The 25,918-nt window shown below is 36.0% G+C and overlaps 1 protein-coding gene across 1 annotated transcript in view; it reads left to right on the top strand.

Moving 5' to 3' along the window:
• PRKD1 (protein kinase D1) overlaps window positions 1-25,918 on the top strand; it is a gene marked incomplete at its 5' end in the record, with an annotated part of 327,016 nt that overhangs the window by 243,042 nt on the left and 58,056 nt on the right. Inside the window, 2 exons of the mRNA XM_080808642.1 lie at window positions 3,078-3,209; window positions 4,197-4,357. Of these exons, the coding sequence (XP_080664768.1) occupies window positions 3,078-3,209; window positions 4,197-4,357 (293 nt within the window). The remainder of the gene's footprint in view (window positions 1-3,077; window positions 3,210-4,196; window positions 4,358-25,918) is intronic.

Raw genomic sequence — 25,918 nt, 5'->3', positions numbered from 1 at the left:
TAATGAATGGATGTTGTGCTTTGATTTCAAATGGATGTAAAACCTCCCCACACTTGGTAGTTTTATTTTAAAAATGTATTTAATTATTCTAAAATTAACAGGAGAATATTAAAATTGAACTTTAGAAAATGGCATTTAAACATAAGTCAAGGGTGCTAACTGCTTATGAATGTTAATCCTCTTCAAAAAGTGAAAAAACAAACTTACCTGACATAAATGGGGTGGGGGGTGGAGGAGTGTGGTCATTGAAAGTCTTCAGGTAAATTATTTATATTTTTTCTGATTAATTCAAAAATATCTGAGTGCGCAGCTTAGTATTCATATTCTCAAATACTAATGTTCCTTATTTTGAAAACCACAATAATGATTAACTAATTGGTATTATAGTATCATCATAGTTGTTTGGTCCTGAGGGGTGACTTTTTTAGGGGGAGGGGAAAAGAAGAGGTAAGGAGTTAATGATCTGCACAGAGTATTTTCTTTGATATTTTCAAAACAAATTTTATCTGTAAGTAAGAGAGCTCAGTTTTAAAGGGAATTTACCATCCCCAAATTAGATGTGTTTTGACCAAACCACAAAAGTAGATGACTGGTACCCAAATCATGCTCCTTTACTGATAGGCATTGACTATAATATTGTGAATCTTTTTTTTTTTTTTAAGATTTTATTTATTTGACAGAAATCACAAGTAGGCAGAGAGGCAGGCAGAGAGAGAGAGCGGAAGGGAAGCAAACTCCCCGCTGAGCAGAGAGCCCAATGCAGGACTCAATCCCAGGACCCTGAGATCATGACCTGAATTGAAGGCAGAGGCTTTAACACACTGAGCCACCCAGGCACCCCTAATATTGTGAATCTTGAAGTGAGAAACATAGTATGCAATTTCTCAAACTTATCTCAGTTGATATCCTTTTTATAAAGAATATTAACACTAGTCAGAACTTCATGTAGATGGTGTTGGTACGTGGTTGTTGGTGGTTTTTTGGTCTGCTTCTTCTTCCCATACTTAAATCTCTTAGCATAATATTCAATATATATTAAGAGCTCAAGAAATCCTAATTATTCTTGTTATTTTAATTATCTCTCCAACTGAGTAAAAGTCATAATTTTAATAAGCTGATTTTCAATAATAAAGCACATTAATTTAGAATAAAGTGCTTTTATTCAAGGCTCAAAGAACAATCAACCCAATAAAATTTTTTTTACTCTTCTATTACGGTCCAGTTGTATGTCCTGTGAATCATCAGTAATATTCTTTCTGCTGGAAGTGATTCACTTTCCTGAATGTTCTATTATCACTTGCCCTGAGGGACGTGATACCCTCAGAGTTGTCCTCATAATTTTGGACACTTACCTAGCAGAGGTGAATGGCCTACATTTTCAGTATGCACTCTATGACACCTTCATACCTGAGTTAACAAGGTAAGCACTTCCGAAGTACACTCAGTGAGTGATTTGTTAGCCTATAGCCTGCTCTCCAAGGCAGCAGTGGGAAAACTGCGAATATTTATTCCCCACAGCATGGGACTATTGGACATAATAACTCTGGGTGGAGATAGGGAAGATAAAATGTAACGCTGGCATGATGAGAAGGACAGTGATTTGGGAGCCAGAACATCTATGGGTTGTAGTTTTAGTTCTCTTTAATATTGTAGGCCACATTTTATTTTTTCTCTGAAACTTGGGAGTCATTTTATACTTATTATCGGGGAGGGAGATTGTTTGTTTTTAACCTACCTTTCTTGCTAGATGGGTTGGCTCTGTAGAGATGTCTTACTCGTCATTAGATCTTTATCCCCATTTGTACCATTGATAACACTGAAGGTGCTTAACAGAAGTGTCTTGAAAAAGTAAGGCAAGAAGGCAACCAGAGGGAAGAGAGAGGGGCAGAGTAGAACAATATATTTAAGGCCTAAGTTTTCCTCCCAAGTTCTCTTTGAATAAAACCTCATGAAATCAAGTGCACATGGTCCTAACTTTAATGGAAGTGTAAACTTTTAGGGCTTGGAGAAGTTACCATCAGTCAGATCTCTTTTTATGTCTGGGAACTGAGGCTCATGATGATTAAGTGAAGTGTCGCTTGAATAATAGCAAAGCTGCATCCAGCTCTTCTCCCTCCCATGTCAGCTCTCTCTGGACTGTTGGGGGTAAGCTCAGCATTAACCTACATATGCAAATAAATCCAGAAAGATATACCCCCTGCCCGTTAGAATTTTGGGAAGGTGGATGGTCTTTAACTTTCAATTCTCTGTATCTTTCTTGACTTGAATAACAATAAAAACCATAAACTACTTTTGAAACACCATAAAAAATATCATTTGGAAAAATACAACTTCAAAGAGTAATGAAATTTAGTACTTTGCAGGAGTACCATATACGATAAGTAGCAATATCCAATAACAAAAAGTACGCCACATCATCAACACGATGCTTAAGTGTATTTCTTAAGGAGTGGATTGGAATTCACCAGAGTGTGTATTTAAGTCCCTCTTACATATTGTTGAAGAAGCTGCTTAGTTATTTTTAGGTCATAATAAATGGTTGTTTATATTGCCTAAGAGTTCGAACAACCCTATCTCCCCAAGAAGAAGATGCTCAGATTTCTCATCTGTCTTCCAGTGGGGCCCCACTCTTCTGATGTAGCTTTTTATGGTCATATTCAGCTATCCCATCTTCTAATCTGTCAAATTCAATCCACCAAATTTTTTTTCATTAGTATTTCTGATTGCCTTTCTGGGGAAGGAAAAGCAAAATATTTTAAAGTAACATCTGGTATTTGTAAATCTGATTGTACTGTCCTTTGATTCATGCTTTCTTCCACATTTTACCTATTCTCAAAGTGCCCTGAGACTTTGACTTGTAGGAAGAGGGGAGAGAGGCTATGCCGTGCCACCAGTGGTAAAGCTGTGGGTAGGAAGAATGGAATCTCGCTGCTAACGCCAAGCACCGTTGCATCTTATTTTTCCTGACTTTGCCCAGAGCGTTATATCCATACTTGTATATTAATTATCCTGTATGCTAATTACCTACAGATCAGAGTATCCATTTGACTTATTTTCCGATCTTACTATTTCTACAGCTTCTGCCACCTTTGAAGACTTTCAGATTCGTCCCCACGCTCTTTTTGTTCATTCATACAGAGCTCCAGCTTTCTGTGATCACTGTGGAGAAATGCTGTGGGGGTTGGTGCGTCAAGGCCTTAAATGTGAAGGTAAGGTCTTTCCTTCCCCAATCAAGTCGATCACATGTGGGAACATATGAGCTATCTGCTTACGTTGTGCCCTCTACAATAATGTCTTCTTTCCCTCAAATGTCTTCCAGCGATTTTGGGGTGCATAGATTCTGTTCTGTTCATTTCTTTACATTTCTTGTCTTCAGCATATTTGCTCTGATCCGGGAAACTTGACACTCATACCATTTCCCCCATATTTTGTAGCTATGTTTCTTTTGTGTTATTTTGGCAACAAACTAAAATTAATATCTGCATCTTCAGTCAGAATTTGGATTAGTAGACATTCAATAAATTTTTGTTGAAATGAGCAGAGATTTAGGAGGCTCATCAAACCATGCAAGGTCATTCAGCTGTAGAGTGGCAGATGAACTTGTACCCCTGTTTCTCATGTAAACAATGAATAGTGGGAATATTTAAAAGAAGGTGGTGTGTTCCTAATTATCTACCTTGTGGAAACTACCATGTAAGTTTTTCTACATATTTTCTTAATTCTACATAGTTGTTAGACCTATTCTATAGATAGCAAAACTGCGGTTTGCAAGGTCATGTAGACAAAAACTTGTGAACCCGGGATTCAAATCAATGTAGTTCAAAAGTGTCATGCACTCTGATTAACTTTCCCTTATGTATCCACTCACATTAAAACTTGTGGCAGTTAAAAATGCGCCTCAGGTGATCCCTCTGGGTTTTTGTTGCTAGATCCCTCAGAACCCAAGTCCATTCTATCAAAGAACATTTGTTTTAAAATGGTAACTAGAGTAGATGCTGAGCTTGTCCAATAGAATCAGAATTCAAAACCCACCCTATTTACAAAGTGTGAAAAGAGATCAGGAAACGCTCAAGAGAAAATTTGAATTTCCAAATAGCCTCAAGAAACAGTACTATTTTTAAAAATGCATAATTTAATACTAGAAGAGCTTTTAATTTATGGTTGAACAAAAATCATTTTTTACTTTCTCTTTCCAGGATGCGGTCTAAATTACCATAAGAGATGTGCATTTAAAATCCCCAACAATTGTAGTGGCGTGAGGAGGAGAAGGCTCTCCAACGTTTCCCTCACTGGGCTCAGCACCGTCCGTACAGCGTCTGCTGAGCTCTCCACCAGCGCCCCTGATGAGCCCCTCCTGGTACAGCCTCCTGTTTATCCATTTATCCTTTTACATGAGAACCTGTGGGACAGTGTGATAACAGTGTCAATCAAGACAGGGCCCTGGGAGGGAGGACACAGCCAGGGTGTTAATGACTAGGTTTCTTCAGGGCCTGTGCTGTAGGTTGGTCAGTGCTTCATCAAATATCCAACAGCTTCGAGTTTGCTTTTATCTGTGAGCCTCCTGCAATTAGAGATATGTGAGGTTTCATCGTGGTCAGCAGGCCAGAGCAGCACAAATTCATGTGTGACTATTGCAGAGCATAGTTTGTTGGAATTTAGAAACCAGAGATAAAAGAAGTTCTTCTCTGAAGATGATTAGAGTACTTTGTGACGTAGCTGAGTAGTTATTCTGGGAGAAAATTTTAGATTTGCTCTTATGAAAATGGGAAAGTCTTTAATGTCTTGGCATCACTAGCATACATTTTGGGATATTGTCAGGGTGACACTGATTGACAAATGCTGAGAGAAAAATTGGACTTGAATACTTTAAATATTTCCATTAGCTCTAAAAATACTTATCGTATGGATATCACTTAAATATTCTTTTTTAAGACAGTTAAATTGGATTTTTCCAAACATTCAAAACCAAGTAAAAATTGTGGTAATTATGTGAATTATTTAAAATAAGAACATAAGCTAACAGTGTGAGACATTAAATTTCCCATATTTACTCCATGTGCCCTAAAGAATATTATAAAGACTTTTTATAATCTAGCTATTGTAAAAATCAATTAAAGAAAAACATTAAAAATTATTACAACATTAAGGTTAAATTCATCCTTCTTGGAGTGGAGAGAGGCAATAAATTTTGAAGACATCTCTAAAAAAGGTGTATCAATGAGTCCCTTGTTTGGAAAATGTTTTATTGTGATCTTTATATCATTTAAATTTTGTTACAGCATAAACCAGACATATAGCCCAAATGAATGCTCATTTTGGTAAATAGGAAAATGTTATAGTCTGTCTTCCCAAGACTTTCTTTTGAGACCTTGTTGTGTTTTCAGTCTATCTTTCATGAAGGAAACCTGTTGAGGGAAGGCAAGTACTTAATTCTGCCACTAACTAGAAGAATATGTTGTTTGGTAACTATTCAAAATGTTTGTGTGTGATATTATCCTGTAATGTTGCATTAATGGAAACTAGTGATAGTCTAATTGGAAGATGCTTAAATCAAAAGCTATTTACTTTTTCAAATAATTCATGTCCGCTTCCCAAGTCTGAAATTCCTTGATTTAGTTTTAATTTTTATAGGTAGTGATTTTTCAAGTTATAGCAGTTACTCTCACTTTTAAGTCAGTCACTGAGACGATGCTTATAGAATATTTAAAAATAAGTTTAAGAAGCAAAATTGTAAATTAATTGTATATTATTTTTAGTTTTAACAAGAAAAGTTCTTAAAATTTTATCTAACATCCCACAAGAAATCTAAAGCTCTAAAGCCATTCGTTTTTGGACTAGATTAGAATCTAGATGATTAATGCTAAAGATCCTTCTTTTAGATCTATGTTAACTTTTTATAATATATACATATACATCTATCACATTTATACATATACATACACATACAGCCATATAAATAATATAGAACATTACATACATAATTTAGATTTTATAAGTATAAATTGAATTACATATTTAAATTATATGCATGTATATATTTATAAATATATGTAATTTATATGTAAATATAATTTAGGTTACATAACTATAGTCTTTAACATGGGTTTTTGAATCAAATTATTTAATTGCTTTATTTAACCAAATTAAATAATTATTTCATCATTTGAATTACTTGATTACAAGCTATATTTTACACGAAATCTTGAAATTCATTAGTGCTTTATTGCTGAATGGAAATTCTTATAGTAGAATGCTTAAAATGTTTTTTTAATGTATTTTTTAAAATCCGATTTTAACCATGTCTGTCAAAGAGGCTCATAAGATTGTGACCAACTCAGAAATTTGTGAGGTGAGAAAATACTGGACCCATAAAATACTTTGAAAGATATTATTATCATAAATTTTCATAACGTACTATAAAATGCCCAACAGGTAGCCATTAAATGAGAAATGACTTTGGAAATAATATTTGTGACACTATTTGAAAAGTCAAGTTTTACATGTATCAAAGCTCTTTGTGCCCTTATGGTATAGCTGTTTATCTCTTCTTTTATCCAATACCTGAGAAAGGAAGCCAACACTGGCCCACTTTGAGAGGGCACGTATTTTCTGGTTGTCTTGGGTCATGGTCATGCCTTAGCTACTTTATATAGGGACAAAACCACCCTGCCCTACCCAGGCATTTTGGAGTACAGTGATTATGTCCTTCTTTATCCCTGGGCAAGACATGAAAGATCAGTAATTGCAATTTAAAATTTATAGTAAATGCCTAATCAAAAGTAATATTATGGCAATAATAATAAAACCTTTTAGTTATAGATACAATAAAAGATATTTTTCCATTTCTGAAAAAGACAATGACCAAGATAAAAAGATGGCATTGCAGCATTGCTTATTAATTCCATTATTCATCCATGTTGCAATTATGCCATGACAAGTGTATAGATTTTTCTCTCAAACTTAAGAAAATGATTTTTCCTGTCCATTGTTGATGGGTTATTTTGACTATAAAATCATCATTTCACATACAGATGAAGACACTGGTAATTCTATTAATTTATTAATTTTTGACACATGAATTGAATCTCAGATTTTCATATTACTGCTAAGATAAAAAAAAAAGTATAACAACATAGATCATATGACAGGCTTTGTCTGTCACCAATTTTGGCAGTAAACTGTTCATTATAACAACCATGAGGCAGTCCATCTTTTAGGAAGACCCAAAATGCAGTCTATTTATGGCATAACAACTCAACAGGGGTATATACCTTTTAGTAAACCATCACCAGTATTAGAAGGAAATGAGAAAAACTCAACAGGTTCTTAAGTAGGATACATTAATATATTCTACCATTATATACAGTAGAATAATATATACTTATTAAGATTATATCCATTTTATATGCTTTTAAGAAAATCGTAGAAGTCAGGATTAGATGATCTTGTCATTTCTGTCTGTTTTACTCATTTTTTTTTCATCTTTTTTTTGTTTTAATTTACAAATGTTCTTGTGGTATTTGGGAAAAGTCAAACCAATTGAAACCATGTTTTATAAGACTTAGTCTTAGACAAAAAGTTGATCTCTCTCAGAACTATGAAGAAGTTTATTTATATCTCATCAGTGTCCTACAAGGGACAATTATAAAAGCTGAATAAAATATAACAGAAGAAAAGAGAAAAAAATAATACTTGGAGGTACCCAAGAGCTACCAAAGCAATCAGGATTTGAGGTACCAATGTCTCAGAAGGAAGGAAGTCACAGAAAGGTCAATACACCCGACATGCCCCCACAACAAACAACTATCTGGCCCCAAATGTCGGTTGTACTGAGGCTGAGAACCCTTGAGGTAGAACCATGCTGGAGAATTTCCATATTATAAAGTCGCAGTTAAGACAATGTAGTATTGCACAAGGCTTAAGTATTAAAAAAACAAGGTGGTATTATACAAGAACAGAACAATAAACCAATCAAATAGAATAAAGAGAGTTTAGAAACTACCTGTATGTATGTATTAGCCAACTTATTTCTGACAAGGATATTACTGCTGTGAGTAAAGATGGTCTTTTCAACACATTATTTCTGGGACCAATTGGTTATCTATATGGAATACATGAATCTTGACCCTACCTTACACCACATCAAGGTAGATTGGGAGCTTCAAGGAGATAACATAGAAGAATAGCTACAAGAAGTTGGGGTTGGAAAGCTTTTTTAAATAAGACTCAAATCACTGTTGTCAAAGGGAAAAGAGTGAAAAATTGGAGATCATTAAAATTAAGAAACTGTTTTCAGCAAAAAATACCATTGAGTGGAAAGCAAGTCACTGAATGGGAAAAGATCTTTTCAAGTTATCTATCTTATAAAAGACTCATATCCAGAATATATAAAGAACATCTACAAAAATTTAGAAGATAGACAACTCCATTTAAGATACAGGCAAAAAATACTTGAACAGCAGTTTATAAAAGAGCACAGCCAATAACGTACTTCATTAGTTATCAAGGAGTCTAAAGTTAAATCAAGGGGCACCTGGGTGGCTCAGTTGGCTAAACATCTGCCTTCAGCTTGGGTCCTGGTCTCAGGGCCCTGGGATCAAGCCCCATGTCAGGCTTCCTACTCACTGCAGAGCCTGCTTCTCTCTCTCCTACCCACTCCTGTGCTCTCTATCGCTCTCTCTGTCTCTGTCTCAAATAAGTGGGTAAAAATCTTTAAAAATATAAAATAAAGTTAAATCAACAGTGAAATAGTTCCACACCAGAATGTCTAACACTGAAAAAAAAAAAAAAAAAAAAAAAAGCCACGATATTAGCAAGTATTGATGAAGATACGGAGGAACTGGAACTCACATATACTACTACTGTGTGGATATAAATTGGTTCAACAGCTTTGGACAATGGTTGGCCTTTATCTTCTAAAGCTGGACATGTGTGTATCATGTGACTCCATAGTTCTACTCCTAGGTTTATATTCAACAGAAAAGTATATAGACACATATTTCTATATGTGTCTTTCTATAGAAAGATACTATATGTCTTTCTATAGAAAGATTTTATGTATCTTTCTATAGAAAGATATGTACAAGCATTTTTTTTTGTTTCTTGCTTTTTAATTTTTTAGACTTCATTTTTAGAGCAGTTTTAGGTTCTCAGCAAAATTGAAAGGAAGATACAGAGATTTCTCATATACCACCTGCCCCCGCACATGCATTGTCCCTCCCATTATCAACATCACTTGTCAGAGTGGTACTTTTGTTAATACTGATGAGTCTACTCTAATACATCATCATCACCCAAAGTTCCACCTCAGTGTTCGATCTTGCTGTACATTCTTTGAGTTTGGGCAAATGTGTAATTGTCTATTCATCATTATGATATTATATAAAGTATTTTCACTGAAGTCCTCTGTGTTCCACATGTTCTTCCCTCTTCATGTTCACCTGATTTCTGCTAACCAGTTTTCCTTTTATTTTCTCCATAGTTTAGCCTTTTCCAGAAAGTCATATAGTTAGAATCATGTAGTATGTACCCTTTCCATATTGGGTTCTTTTACTTAGTAATATACATTGAAGTTTCCTCCATGTCTTTTCTTAGCCTGACAACTCTTTCCTTTTAGCATGGAATAATATTCCATTGTCTAGGTATCCACAGTTTATTTATCCATGCACTGAATACAGAACATCTTGGTAGCTTCTGCATTTCAGCAATTATGAATAAGTCTACTATAAACATCCATGTATAGGTTTTTGTATTGACATAAGTTTTAACTCTTTTGAGTAAGCATCAAAAAGCTTGATTAATAGATCATAAGATAAAAGTATGTTAAGTTTTATAAGAAACCATCAAACAGTGTTCCAGAGTGACTGTACCATTTTGCATTCCTACCAGCAAGGAATGAGAGTTCCTGTTGGTCCACATCCTTATTAGCATTAGGTATTGTCAGTGTTGTGGATTTTGGCCATTCTGATAGGTGTATGATTGTATTTCATTGTTTAAATCTGCATTTTCTTGATAACATATGATGTGGAGCTTCTTTTCATATGCTTATTTGCTATCTGCTTGTGTCTTCTTTTTTTGTTGTTTGAAGATTTTTAAGTAATCTCGATGCCCAGCATGGGTCTCGAACTTACAACCCCGCAATCAAGAGTCTCATGCCCTACTGACTGAGCCAGCCAGGTACCCCTGCTTATATCTTTTTTGGTGAGGTGTCTGTTAAGGTTTTTAGCCCATTTTTAAAATTGAGTTGTTTGTTTTCTTATTGTTGAGTTTTAAGAGGTTTTTTTGTATATTTTAGGTAATGATCTTTTATTAGATGTGTCTTTTACAAACATTTTGCAAATATGTTCTCCCAGTCTGTGACTTGTCTTTTACTTCTCTTGACAATGTCTTTTGCGGAGCAGAAGTTTTTAATTTTAATGAGGTGCAACTTATCAGTTGTTCTTTCACTAATTGTACCTTCAGTGTTATATCTCAAAAGGTACCACCATATCCAAAGTCATGTAGGTTTTATCCTATGTTATCTTCTAAGAATGTTATAGTATTGTGTTTTACATTAAGATCTATGATCCATTTAAAGTTAAATTTTTCTGAAGTGTGTAAGGTATGTGTCTAGATTTATTATTATTATCATCATCATCATTATTATTATTATTTTGCATGTGAAGTTTGGTTGTTTGAGCACCATTTGTTGAGGAAACTATTTTTGTACATTGTATTGCCTTTTTTGTTGTTGTTGTTGAAGATCAGGTGACTCTATTTACGAAGAACTATTTTGGGGCTCATTAATCTGATCCATTGATCTTATTTTTCTCTTCTTTCACCAGTACCACACTGTCTTGATAATTCTAGTTTTATAGAAAGACTTGAAGTCAAGTAACATCAGTCCTCAGTCCTCCGATAATGTTCTTCTCCTTTAATATTATGTTGGCTATTCTGGATCTTTTTCTTTTCCTCCTAAAGTTTAGAATTACTTTGTTGATGTCCATAAAATAACTTGCTAGGATTTTGATTGGGATTGCATCAAATCTATAGATCAAGTTGAGAAGAACTGACATCTTTACAATATTAAATTTTCCTATCCATGAACATGGAATGTTTCTCCGTTATTTAGTTCTATATATAATATTACAGCCAACTACTAAAGAAATAGGCAGCTCTCTTTATCTTTTATCTTTATCATCATATGTTTCTGGTGATTCTACCTTGATAGCAAAGTAGAAAGAGCTGTGTGTCCCCCCACCCAACTTTTTCTTTAAAGTAATGATCCTATCAAATACTCTGCAAAAAAAAAAAAAATCCTGATCAGACAATACTGGGAAGTCCTTCTCCGTTCATTCGTGTATTGGACATTGTAATATTTATTAAGAACAATTATGGGTCTCAGAAATCTTGGAATAATGAAATCAGTGTTCCTATATTAACTCAAATATGGAATCCCTTTTTCTCATAAAACCTAGGGATATCCTATTCGGGGGCAGAATGCACCTTGAGAAACGGTAACTTAGAGGAATAAGTGAACATATGTTGCATAGATCATCTTCAAATATCATGAGCTGAATAGCATTCAGCCAAAACAATGCTGATGAGAGCCCTGAGTAAAGGTATTCAGAGCTTACAAATGAGAAGAAAATCATGAACTTTACATATCAGATATGTTGATGAGCATAAAGATAATACCTTATTTTGGAAATTGAGAAAATTGATCGAGTTCCTCTCCCAAAAAGAAAGCTTTGCCATCTCTGTATGAAAATGTTCCGTAAAAGTACAAACAAACAGGGTTATAATTTTATCTTGTAGGGACACAGGGCAAACTGTCCCAAGACGGGCCACTTTGGCATAAAGATTATTTTGAGTTAAAAGCAATCAAAACCCAGCAGATGCAGGAAAAGCTCTAGGCCTCCCCCACAACTGCCTAAATTTACATTGGAAAAGAGAGCCTGTAACAGGAAGAGAGCTATTAATAGAGACTCCCCTTTACCTAAGGAACTTATCTGCATAATAGGGCAGCTTTATTTTTCCAGACATCTCCCTTCACCTTCTTCCCAAAGACCTTCTTCCCTTATGTATCCTCAGACTCTACCCCCTTCATTAGCTCATATAAGCTTCATGTTTCCTCACTGTTTTTGAAATTTCAAGTCTGTGTGAATTTTCCATATGTATTCCTATTAAATTTGATTTTCTCCTGTTAATCTCTCTCATGTCAATTCGCTTCTAAGTCCAGCTGGAAGGACCATAAGGCAGAGGAAGGTCTTCTTCTCTAACACCCCCAGAAGTCTGTTTGGATCTGTTCAAACGAGCAGTTATTAACCCTGAGTTCTGCACTTGCTTCATGTCAATCTAGAAATATAGCAGGTATTACTGGGTAACAGTAAATCTTGGCTGAACCTCAATCTAAATGTCCACTACTTCCCAATGTCTCTGATTGTTGAATGGGATATCGGGGTTCAGAAAACAATGGCCATGCCTTTTTGTTAAGAAAAAGAGTCAGCTGTATTTTAGTTTTGATTTGGGATGAAAATGACATATTCATGTAAATACAGGATATGTAAGTCTACTTAACCAAGTTTCTTTTATTTTTCATTGCTATTCCTCTTAAAACAATTTTTTAGAATAACCTTTCTATTTTTGAATTATACTTCAACCTTGAATGAAATCAGACAGAAAACAATGATATGCAGCAAAGACTTTTACGATGAGCAAAGAATGCACTGTAGGCATATTTCTCTCATTAAAACTTTAACCCACTGTTGGACTTTCCAGGTTTGTAAACCACTGACTAATACTGGTTATTCCTCAGGTTATTCTCGCCACAGGCAGATAACAACTATGTAACATTTGATTACTTTGATGACCTTTTTCATTCTTTTCCCATTGAGAGGATGAATTATTGTGAAGAAAATCTAATCTTTCCCGTAAAGGTCAAAAATGCTTCATTTTGACTATAATTTATTTTCAACAAGGTGAAGGAGCTGTCTTTCATCACTGACATCTTAACAAGTAGGTTTTTTTTTTCACCTCTCCCAACTCACAATTGTAAACTGTGCTTCTGCAGTCTTGGCTTAGTATCCATAATTCCATTTAAATGTTAAAAAGTGGTTTCCAGCTCAGATGTCTCTGTGGCCCTAAAGGCTAATTAGTGTAATATTTTGCTTAAAAATACATCTATATAAAACACTACTGATAACATGCCTTGCTTTCTTCAAATAACATCATTTTCTTGTCTTTTTTCCCCTTTATTCTGCACCTTTGCCTGTTTTTTGCTCTTCCAACTTCATGTTTCAGTCTCCTGTGAGTCCTGGCTTTGAGGTAGGTACTAATTCTACCTGACAGTAGCAATATGCTTCCCCATCTTCTACAAACCGGCATAATGCTAATAGATTGACATCAGACAATTATTTGCATTGACTCTGTGAGAATAATCAAGTCAGAGTTTAGCTTAGAATCCAACCTGTTGAACTGCAGAAAGCCCATAGGTTTTTCTAGGAAATTGAAAAGGCAGGTTGAGAATAGAACAGAATACAGTCAGCACACACCTCACCGGTAGCATGTTAACTGAAATGCGTGCATATTAGAATTGTATCCTGAAGACAGGTCTCACAGAACCATGCAGAGTGAGGCCACCATCCCAATGTGTGTGTACACACACACACACTCACAGGTTTTAGCTGGCATGGTGAGGTATACAACAAGAACTGCCTGAAGATGAACTTAACTTTTTTTTAAGAAAGGAGCTTTTAATCCTTAATGTATTATCTGTTACATTCTATTTAATTATTATTTTTTTTAAAGATTTTATTTATTTATTTGACAGAGAGAGATCACAAGTAGGCAGAGAGGCAGGCAGAGAGAGAGAGAGAGAAGCAGGTTCCCTGCTGAGCAGAGAGCCTGATGCGGGACTCGATCCCAGGACCCTGAGATCATGACCTGAGCCGAAGGCAGCGGCTTAACCCACTGAGCCACCCAGGCACCCTATTTAATTATTTTTTTAAAAGGATGGTATGCAAGTGGATATATCAAGGTCTCAGTCCAAGAAGAAATTATATTTAGAAAATTCACAAATTTCCTTCCTTGAGGTTTTAATTAAGCCCCCACCCCTCCAAAACTGGCCTTTTATTTATCTTAAGCAATTGCTAGCCTGCATATGGGGAAAGGCATTTAGATCAAGTGTTAAAGCAGAGTATACAAGGGTGCTTTTATTATGATAACTTGTTTTGACCAATTGACATGTTAATATTTAGTTTTCCTTATTTCCATACTTCTGGCAAATTGAGAATTGACATATTATTTTTCTCAAGAGACTATAAATTTCAAATACCATTATTAGTGTCCATTCTTAGATGGTCTCATTAAAGTAACTCTAACAAAGGAAGCTAATGAAAACACAACTAGAACGTGTTCTAGGTTAAATAGAATTGAGAAGTCAAGATATCTTGATTCATAGGATATAAAGTGAAGAAATCTACTTCAATAATAGTAAATTTCTGTGTTTGGAAAAATCATCCTAGTTCAAAACATGCCCTACTTAGAAAAGTCCAGGGTGAAAGCTAGGTAATTTTTTTTTATATTCTTGCAAATTTAAATTGTGTAATTTACAATGCCTTCCAGACATAATTTGAAATGGGAATTAGTATCTTTCCCTTCAGGCTGTCCTTTGGGAATGAAGCCAATGAAGAACGAGAAGCATTTTTTCACTTCTTTCTCCTACATTGCAATCAGGAAAGATTATCTAAGGGACTGAGGGAGATAGTCTACTTTTATGTGAAAGTTATACAACCTAAAGGCCACTAGGCTTTCACAGGATGGCTTCTGATGCAAATAAGATGCATTTTCAGCACAAGCTGTTGTTCTTGAACTTGTTTATATCCAGTTTGTTGAAAAGATAGCAGACTTTTGTCTTTATACTTGTCTTGGAAGAAAATGATGCATAAAATTTGACCAATATATTCGTGACAGTAGTGTAAGTTGCAGAATTGTTATAAAAACCTGGTCACGGTTCCACGTTCGTGTCTTGGTCAATTAACACTCTGGAGTGCGAAAGCATACAAAATTAAATTCTCTAAATTAAATTAAATTAAATTAAAGTCTCTAAATTAAATACAAAAATAAATTATCTGCCTTTGTGGAGCTTGCATAAATGGCCAATGTACAAACAGATATAGTATATATGTCTTTGTAAAAGCTTCCTGGTGTTATAGTGCAGTGATATATATTAATTTTCTTAATCTCTCCTATTGATTAGTTTGTTTTCATTTCTTTTATTTTAGACATAGCTGAAATAGGCATACTTACGTTTTTGTTGTTCATTTGTAAAAGTGTTAGTAGGTTTTCCGGTCAACATTTGTTGAATGTACTTAGTAAGTTATCTTCTTAGAAGCCAAATAGACTGAAGAATATATACAATTTTTTGCCAACGGGGTTTTCAAAAAGTTGTAAATGTTTAAATTTATAACCTTGAGAAGTACAGTGTATGAAAGTTTCTACTGCCTTACATTCTTCCTGACAATAGATTTTATCAGTATTTTAAAAGGTTTTGTTTTGTTTTGTTTTGTTTACTAATCTGATAGGTGAAAAATTTCTGTGCTTAAATATTATTTCCTTATTGGAGGATAAACAGCTTTTCATATATTTATTGGCCATTTGTATTTCATCTGTGGTGAATTGCCTATCTTTTTTCTGTTGAGCTGCTTATTGGTTGCTGAGAATCTTTATATATGATTAATCCTCTGTTCATCTGTGGTGGAAGCATATTTTCAGTTTCCCGTGTGCTTTTGCTGTCTTTTCCCACACTGTTTTTGACAGAGAAAAGACGTATTTTCACTCATTTTCTTATATAAATAGACTGTTGGAAATTAATCAATATGGCCAGATTAAACATAATACTCTTGCAAATGACTGAGGAGAATGTTTTTTCCCTGAAGTAAAGGAGCTGAAGTCAAAGTAGAAAATGAAGCAGAATTTAAGACAGTGCTGTCCTTTGCAGTCACAAGATATAAGTGATGATACATTTTTTTTTTTAAATAAGTTGGGTCCTATGGAATTTTCAAAATTTAAGAACTTTACTAAAGTTTTAAAATTATTTTTAAATATCTTTCAGGAATCATTTGCTGTTATTGCTTTGAGGTTAAAGGGCTCTACAGAGAATCTATTTTTGGTAAAATTAAATGCTTCTAGTCTAGTCCTTTTGGTAATTCCTAATATTCAGACTGCCTTACAGAAATTATTAGGAAATAAATTGCTAATTCCAAAAGTTTTCCCTGTGTTTGACTGTTTTGTATCCTCTCCTTTTGCATCCTTTAGTTTTTATGAAAGTTAGATAATATTCAGTTTAACTTGTTATTAAGGATGCATATTTTCTAAATAATAATTTGCCACAAACTGCTATTACTTTTATAACGTTTACTGACTCACATTTAATTACATAAGCATTGTATTAAAAGGAACTCATGCCTGAATACTTTCCTAGAAAAATCTCCCCCACAAATGATTCATTCATTTACTGGTTTTGCTCATTAAAAAAAAAAAAAAAAAGACAAGAAAATACCAGTATTGAATTATCTATCAGTTACTGGATATCCTGATATGCTTTATCATAGTCTAGGTAGATTCTATTCAGATGAGCAAATAAGGGGGGGGGCTATTTCTAATCCTGAATGAAACTATGATGATATTTCTGACCAAATAAATATTTTCCAGGATATTTTCCAAAGTAGCAAAGTCTATCTAGAAATAGAGACTTGAATTGTTATTACTCTTGTGTTCTGGGGTTCCTGGAATCCTAGTGATTCATCTGAATTAAAAAGTCATTTTTCCATTGAAATATGCACCATAACGTCCATGCAGTACATTTGCCAGATATTGCAAGATTTCTTTTGATGATTGTGTAAACTATTTCTCCAGATTCAGACCTGGGAAGTGTATATGTTCAGTGAGGAAAGACATCCAAGAATTCTTGAACCAGCACATCTCCATCCCCTGAGAGTTAGGAGAGTATGTGCAGTGGTGGGTTTGTCAGGAAGGAGCCCTTCAGTAAAATTGAGTATGTGATCTGCTTAATGTGTTACTAATCAGCTGTTGCCTGATTTCATTCACCCTGTCTGCCTTCTTATTAGTTACATGCTCTGTAATATTAAGTACATGTACATTATTAATTCATGCTCTGAACAAAAACTTCCAGATGTGTAACTCTAAATGTAAACACTTCAGGAGTGTTCTTCATGAACTCCCCCGCCCCCAGGAGAGGGGCATTTACCACTTGCCCGCACTTACAAGCATATAGGTCTTGGGAACTTACGGATCTTTAGAGCAGGCTCTGAAGGGCCTGTGTTCCCCTCAGAAAAGGGACCGTGGCTTTCCTAACTCTTCCCACAGCCAAGCCTTAAGACACAAAACACTGCTCTCTACCTTGCCCTGCAAAACAGCCTCCACCCCTTCTTATCAATAAGAGACAGTTGTTTAGTCTATTGTCATGCCAGACCTGGCCAGATTTCAGTCCCTTCTCATTTAATTCCTGACCAGTCACAACTGCAGAGGTCCTAGTAGGTTCTTAGATGACTACTATGGAGAAAGTAAGAAAGGGAGAGAAGGAAGGAAGAAAAGAAAGAAGAGAAAGAAGGAAGGAAAGAAAAGAAGGAAGGAAGGAAGGAAAGAAAAGAAAGATTACTCAATGTTAACTTTGAGAGCTTGTGTCTTCATGAATGTTTCTATTCAAAAAAAAGAAGTAAAGTTTTGTCTAAGAGAAATAATAATGAAGTGTGAGGAAAGTGGAAGATTAGAATTGGTGTTATGAATTAGATTTCCAGAGACTTGAGAAATAATTCAAATTCTAATGTATTTATCTGTGTTCTCAGAAATATTTAGATAAGAGATTTTACTTCGATCATTAGACATGGTTTTCTACTTTTTGGTTCTATTTGATCAGATGAATTCCTCTCTTCCTTCTCAAGAAGAGTAAAAATATTGCCATTTTGATAATAAATATAGTGAAATGCAAGATGAAACAATGTCCAGAAGTTAGGAACAAATATACTCTTTCTCCAAATAGCCCAGTGTTTTGGGTGCTATTTTTCTATAGCTGGGCATTGAAAATACTACTAAGTGGTATATTTGTATTGAGGTTGTGCTTTCTTGTATTTTTTAAACTCAAAATTGATGGAAAAAGTCTCATCATCTTCTCTCTTTTTTAAATGAGTTATATTAAAATCTAGCTTTTGGTTCTACCATGTTTCAGAAGCACAAGTGTGCATACACACACACACACACACACACACACACACAGAGCGCTGTGCGTTCACCATTCACTGTTATATGTTAAGAGTCTATAAAACACTATAAAATTACCCTTATGAGCCCTTAAGTTACACTTATTTTTGAAGGGAGAGGCTAACCTTTATAGCCTTGAACTGTGTTTATGGCATACTTTTCCAGCTTTTCCTTGGTATCTCTAAGGCAGTAGTCAGTATGACAGCCTTTTTCCAGATCATTTCTTTCAGTTTTCCTGTGAATTCGTAAACCCAGACCCAGGCCCCTGTCAACTTAGGCAGGATCAGATACTATGGGAATGGATGTTCCTGACATCACTATTCTTGATTTTTCCACATAATCTATGCCTTCTACTCTACTTTCTATGTGTAGACCAACTCTGACATTTGAAGTTCCAGAGAAGAAACTGTTGACATGCAAAATTATTTTCTTCCTCAGTGAAAGTGCTCCTTTTTTATTGTGTAAATTTAGAGTGCCTGGCATTAAGGTCACATTGCCTTCAAGTAAAAAGAGAGGTTATCTTCTGTTATGTTTCCCCTTTCCTCCAAGAGCCCAGGATTTGTAGCATGTTGGTAACTGACATTTTGAAAGAACAATGCATGTAATTTGCAACAATTCTTGAACAGTTCTAGTGCTTTCCCTGCAAAGGATGGATTGCTTAAGCAGATAGTAAGGTTCCTTTACCTTCATTTCTGTTTACCTGAAATAGAGTGATGCAATAAAAAAGTTAATGTAACTTTCACGATTATTTTAGCACTCAGGAAATCCAGACCACCTTGTATTTTTAATACAAGATTATACATATATATGTTATTACCATGAAAGCTTTCACAAATTGCAACCAACATTAAGAAATGCATTCTCCACTGTAAAATATGGCTTCGGTCACCACTAAGCAAGGGCACACTTTTTTTTTTTTCCTGCCATATAGCAACTCTTTTCACTGTTATGAAAAGGTGTTGATTAGCTTTTATTTATGCTATATATATTTAGGGTATCCAACTGAGTGAGGAGGCAAACTCATTTATCTGGCATGCTTGACAGGCAGTTCAAGGGATGTAGAATCAGAACTGTAGCAGAACAACACTGAACAATCCAGTCACCAAACACCCTAACCACCCTGTACTCAGTGAAGTACAGGGCATGGAAACATGATTGTTCCTCTATGAATTCCATTTCCCAGCGGTCTTCAGATGTGTATCATTTACCCAAAAACTGGTCTGTGCGGGAAAATCCCTCACTCCTTGTGTGAGATGTAGTGTGCTCATCTAAGTGGTGTTGAGAGAAGTTGATCGTTTCTTTTTGCTTCAGAAAGTGGTCAGCCTCAGGGGTGCCTGGGTGGCTCAGTGGGTTAAGCCTCTGCCTTCGGCTCAGGTCATGATCTTGAGGTCCTGGGATCGACCCCCGCATCGGGCTCCCTATTCAGTGGGTATCCTGCTTCCCCCTCTCTCTCTGCCTATCTCTCTGCCTACTTGTGCTCTCTCTCTCTGTCAAATAAATAAATAAAATCTTTAAAAAAAAAAAAAAAAGAAAGAAAGAAAGTGGTCAGCCTCAGACTGCACCTTCACGGTGATGTTTTACTGGCAGCAACTAGGGGTAGGGTTAGATAATCATTTCAAAGAGAGATTAAAGAGGTATCAGAGTATGTAAAAGAAATCTCCAAGTTGTCTCAACATCGTCATTCATGGCAGGAGTCGCGTCAGGGTCGACGCCAAATGCTTATTCTTCGGGAAGCCTCTTTTCTGAATGACCGCCTTTGCCTCCACCATGGGGGTGGTTTCTCTTTTCTTCGAACCTTCGTATATATGGGCACTTAATCTATGCGAGACGGCATTTCAGAAGTTGGTGATACAGTGATGAACAAAACCATGAAGATGCTCTCCTCATGGCTCTTACATTATATTGAAAGGAAACAGTAAAAATCCAGTATCCAAGAGGGTGGATAAGACAGTCGTAGGCTGCAGTAATAGCTCTGAAGGAGACAGGATGGCGTGCCAGAGAGTAATAGAGTGTGAATGCGGAGTGAACGGTAAGCTGGGTTGTCTGGAGGTCTCTTGGAGAAAGTGACATATGAGCTGAAATCTGAAGAATAAAGCAGAACCCGGTATGCAGAAAGAAGGGAAGAGCACATATTGTGACTGTTGATAGTAAGTTATCTTGTATCCAGAATTCTACTGGATTTAAGGTTATCGGACACAAAGACTTATTTACTGGTCTTTCTCTGTCCTGCAGCATCTGAATTCGGCTTTCAGGTAAGATTTGCCCCAGGACGCCTGGGTGGCTCAGTGGATTAAGCCACTGCCTTCAGCTCAGGTCAGGATCTCAGGGTCCTGGGATCGAGTCCCGCATCGGGCTCTCTGCTCAGCTGAGAGCCTGCTTCCCTCTCTCTCTCTCTGCCTGCCTCTCTGCCTGCTTGTAATCTCTCTCTGTCAAATAAATAAATAAAATCTTTAAAAAAAAAAAAAAAAGATTTGCCCCAGGAAACACTTGTTCAATTAAGTAGATCAATCATGTTGGCAGGAGAAGAGAACTATCAGAAGACGCTATTCCACACAGTTCTTTAAATGATAGTCCAAAATGCTAGATCTTAAAGCTTTTGAAATAAAGGACTAATGTTTGGTTGGATGTTTTCACACAGCTGTGCTTGTATCTTTTAAGTATAACAGCACCTGAGTAGGAAAGTAGGCAGACAACTGAGTGATGCTCATATAACAGAAGCTGTTTATTCATCTAGTCATTCTGTTCTAGAAAACATGCATGACTCAGATGCTCTCCTCTGAGCACAAACAAGCTGGTTGAAAGTCTCTTCTGTAGGTCAAGGTTAAGAGATTCACAATATTTTCACACTGCATTTTGGCGTGTGTAGAATATGTTATTACTTAATTATTCTCACTCCTCCCCTCCCCCCAAGAATTCTTCCATCATGACTTAAGTGAAGGGAAGAAAATACTTTCCGCTTTCACATTGGCATAAAACCAGGGGATGTGAGAGTTGGGGGTGGGGGGGGCTAAGGAAGAGGAATCACTGTTATTACCTGGCACAGGACCACCTGAATTCAGAGTTCAGCTACCAACAGGCTGTGTGATCTGGGCCAGATGATGTGACCTCCCTGAGATTCAGTTTTCTTATTTGTAAAATGGGGTCATAACACTAGTGGGCATGAAGTTTAAATAAATTAGTGAATCTGAAGTGCTATGAAAAGAGGTTGGCACATAGAAAGTTTAAACAAAGTGTTTTATGTCATTATCTAGTTCACAGATCTGGGAATCTCCATGGACCAGGTTTATTCCCCAAGTGAATTGACAGGCACAATGAAATTTTTTCCAGGGCTGCCAACATTTAGAAATAGAGTTATTTCATAAAACAACTAGATTTTTGTTTTGTTTTGTTTTGAAAAACTGAGAGGCCTGACAACACTAGGCCACATACTCACATGGCAGCTATCAGCAGTGTACGAACAGTGGCCATTCCTTTTATTCTGAACCTTCCTCCAATTTTCCAGAGTCTCCACTACTCCCTATTGCATCCCTGATACTGATACTGATAAAATTCTCTATTGCAACCTACAAGTATTTGAATTTACTGTCCCTCTCTTTCTAGAGCAGACGAGTTCTGACAGATTTTGTATTTGTGTTGGATACGCAAGTAGGAGTGAAGAACAGGCAGATAAGTACAGAGAGCAGTTGCAATGAAAAACATTCCTTAGCCAATTGTATTCTCTTAAAATTGAAATCCTGTAAAGCAAATATGTCAAAGTTACAACCCATATAATACTACATTTAAAAAGAGGCCTGGGGCGCCTGGGTGGCTCAGTCAGTTAAGCATTTGTCTCTGGCTTAGGTTATAATCTAAGCATCCTAGGATCGAGCCCCACATTGGGCTCCCTGCTCAGTGGGGAGCCTGCTTCTCCCTCCCCCCACCCCTGCCTGTCCCCCTGTTCTTTCTCTCTCTCTCTCTCTCTTTCTCTCTCTCAAATTAAAAAACAAACAAACAAAAAAAAAAAAACCTTTTTTTTTAAAAGAGGCTTATATGATAGTGTGTATTTGAATTTCTCTATTGAAATGTCACATCTATTATTTCCATGCAGTTACTTCTTGAAAACATTATTTCCATTCAGTTCAAGCAGTGTTTTTTGTTTATCATGTACTGGGCACTTCTTCCATTAACAGAGGACAAATATGATTAAGAAAGTGTCCTTCTCCCAGGATCTATTAGAATCTATTGCCTAATGATTGAGACAAGTCCAAAAAGGATGTCAACATGTATGCTAAAGCATTCTCTACTTTTCTGCTCTTTTTAAGTCAAGGGGTGTTTATGTCACCCCAAATCTGTTCCCAATATGAGGCTGTGAAGTGAATTTTAATTAATATAAATATATTAACACTGCAGAAATTTTCATTTGAACCAGGCATTTTGTAAAGTGATGTTTATCTTCCAAAATCTTATGTCTAATTTTTACATCATTGGCAATCAGCAAACGACAAGGAAAGGCAACTTTTCCCCCTCTGTTTTCTAGCTTTACTAATGCAGAGAATTCATTTTGAACTGCGAAGTGGAATATACCTTGTTGGGAAATGGTTTCAGAGTCCTGTTAAATGTTAAAGACGTGCTGGCAGTTGGAGTTTCCATAATGTAATCTAAGCAATCATTTCCTGGGAAGGTTCCAAAATTGCTGAGTCATTAATTTAGCATACCAGGTTAAAAAACAAGTTCAGTCTGTAAAGAAGTGGGGTGTATTATCTATGTGAGTAGGTGTTCAGTACGTGTAGTTTTAACTTTGGCTGTAATTGCAAATGAATACTGTTAGCATAAGAATACTACAGACACTTTACAACACTATAGACTTAAAAATTAATCTTTGCAATCTTTATTTCACCTCTAATCCTGGCTTTAAAAATCAGCTTTTGGGGCACCTGGGTGGCTCAGTGGGTTAAAGCATCTGCCTTCGGCTCAGGTCATGATCCCAGGGTCCTGGGATCGAGCCCCACATCGGGGTCTCTCTGCTCAGCAGGGAGCCTGCTTCCCCCTCCCTCTCTGCCTGCTTGTGACCGACCTCTCTCTCTCTCCCTCCCTGTCAAATAAATAAAAAATATCTTTAAAAATTAAAAAAATGGGATGCCTGGGTGGCTCAGTTGGTTAAGCAGCTGCCTTCGGCTCAGGTCATGATCCCAGCGTCCTGGGATCGAGTCCCATATCGGGCTCCTTGCTCGGCGGGGAGCCTGCTTCTCCCTCTGCCTCTGTCTACCACTCTGTCTGCCTGTGCTTGCTCACTCTCTCTCTCTAACAAATAAATAAATTTTTAAAAAATTGAAAAATTGAAAAAAAAATCAGCTTTCATAATTTTTCTGTTTTCATATTCTCTCCAGTCTGTGATATGATACATCTTACACTGAGAGCAGAGAAGAAATCTTTACACTTTGCATCAGGTACAATTTGCCAAATCACATCGTTTATACATAGGCATCCTAATACCATACTTCACAGTTGTGTCAAATCTACCAAAAGTTGCACACCTGTAACTTGATCTAAACTCCTCTTCACAGGAAGAGAACAATTCATAATACCACTGGCTAATGTAGAAATGTAGAAAATTTTAGAAGTACATTCTCTCCTGCATGTGCTTGCCATAATTATAGAGAAGGGAATTTGAGATCTGCTCTGTGAATTTTTGAGCCAGTTTTTGCTTGGAACATAATAATGAAGCAGAATGAAACACAATGTAGCTGTTCCCTTTCCAGAGCGTTTCCACTTTCCTCACGATTCCCATAAAAAACAATCATTCTGCAGGTTGCTCAGGTTCACCAAATCCATGGTGGCGAGCTGGAACAGCAAGTAACAGTGGAAGATAATTTAAGCAGCATTTAGTTACCCAGTAAAACCTCCACTAGTGTTGATGAGTAAAGAAGAATTTTCCCTTTATCAGAGTTAACTTTAAAGAAAGACTTATGGGGCAGATCTGGGTGGCTCTGTCGTTAAGCATCTGACTCTTGATCTCAGTTTCATGAGTTCAAGCCCTGTGTTTGGCCCCATCTGGGCATGGAGCCTACTTAAAAAAAGAGAAAAAAGGAAGATCTTAAAGGACTGTGCACATGATAATTATACAAATAAATAAATAAAATGAAGTAAGTTAAGGAAGAAATGAGACAAGACTATTTCTCTTTGTTTTGTATGACAATGTGTCAGCAGGCACAAAAGCCCGGTTCTTTGACTCACTGCTAAGTCTAATTTCATGTTGAAGTTATTTTAAAGACTAAGCTAGTTGGATTTAGATCAGTGAGATTTTGTTAAGGATCTGTTTTTCTTAACATTACCAATTTCTAAATTTTGCCTACCCTGTAACTTGATACAACAAACAAAACAGTGTAATTATGGCTTTCTGGTGCACATACCTTCAAATAAAACTTCACACAATTGAAATTACTTTTTTTGGCTTAAAGTGGTAACCAAATATTAATTATCAAGGGAAAATGTATCACTGATTCTGAAAATCCTTAGGAATATTTGGTTTGTGTTCACATCATTAGAAGCGGTTTTAAAGGGATGATTGGCAGGATTACAGAAAAGTTGGTTCTTTAACATTTACATAAACAATGGTGAATGTGTATTACAGAACAATGCCTTACTTCTTAGACTTTTGTTTGTTTTACAATTTTGTTGTGTATCAGTGAAGGCCTCGTTCTGCATTTTGATTGAAGAATGGATAAATATAAGCACTTACAGAGTTATCAAATAATGACCCAGTCTTCTTTTTTTCATCTTAGCTTCTGAGATTTGCATCCTCATAAGGAAAAGCACATTCCCGTGAGTGTGTGTGTGTGTGTGTGTACTCCAGAAACATAGACTATAATTCTGCAAACAAAATTTCCAAAGCCTTTCCCATTCTTCCTTTCCCAGAGTGTGTGTTATCTAGTAAAATTAGACAACACAAGCTCTTTCCAGCAGTAAATCAGTTCCCACATAAGTCACCATGCATGCAACCCAACTCAAGATTTTAAAGTTTTACTTTTTAATTTAGAAAATAGGCCACATTGAAATTAAGTAATGTATTTGGAACTATAAGAAAGGTAATGATACATATTTCTGGTTGTGATGCTAGCTGATTTTAATTTTAAAATGTCATGAATGCCAGGAGGGCATTCTTTATTAATGCTATTAAAACCTTAAATTGCTATTAAATTTTAAGTGCTGTTGAAGTCTTAATTTCTGACACTATAAATTACAGAATTTTTGAGTTGTTATTCTGTGCCAAGCACACATGCAACTGTGTGAATCTCACCATTGCCTGAATGTGTGTATAATATAGTCTCTGGGCTACAGTGACAGCTAACTTCTCTTCTATAAACTCACATAACATTTTAAAATTCCGGATGCAATCCTGCCTTGAAGGTGATAAAGGAAATGACTTGTAGTTTAAGGCTGTGTTTATGTGAATGTTACCGTGTTGGCTAAGAAGAAGACATTTCAATTTATCAGATTGCCTCTTGCTTTTCTGAGTGACTTTGCTCCACGGTAAATAGTCCTTTGTGAAACGGGTTCTGTTACCATAGCCTAGAATTAGGTGTCTTAAATTAAGGAAAATAGTTGAAGAGTGATTTGGTCAGCTTTTCATAGGATTTTCCGAATCTGAGAACATTTTAAAATGTGACATCAGATCAACTTT

Source organism: Martes martes (genome assembly GCF_963455335.1).
Source record: "Martes martes genome assembly, chromosome: 7".
In the NCBI taxonomy this organism is placed as follows: Eukaryota; Metazoa; Chordata; class Mammalia; order Carnivora; family Mustelidae; genus Martes; species Martes martes.
Note: the sequence above shows the minus strand (reverse complement) of the source record. Positions and strands in the feature narration are given on the sequence as shown.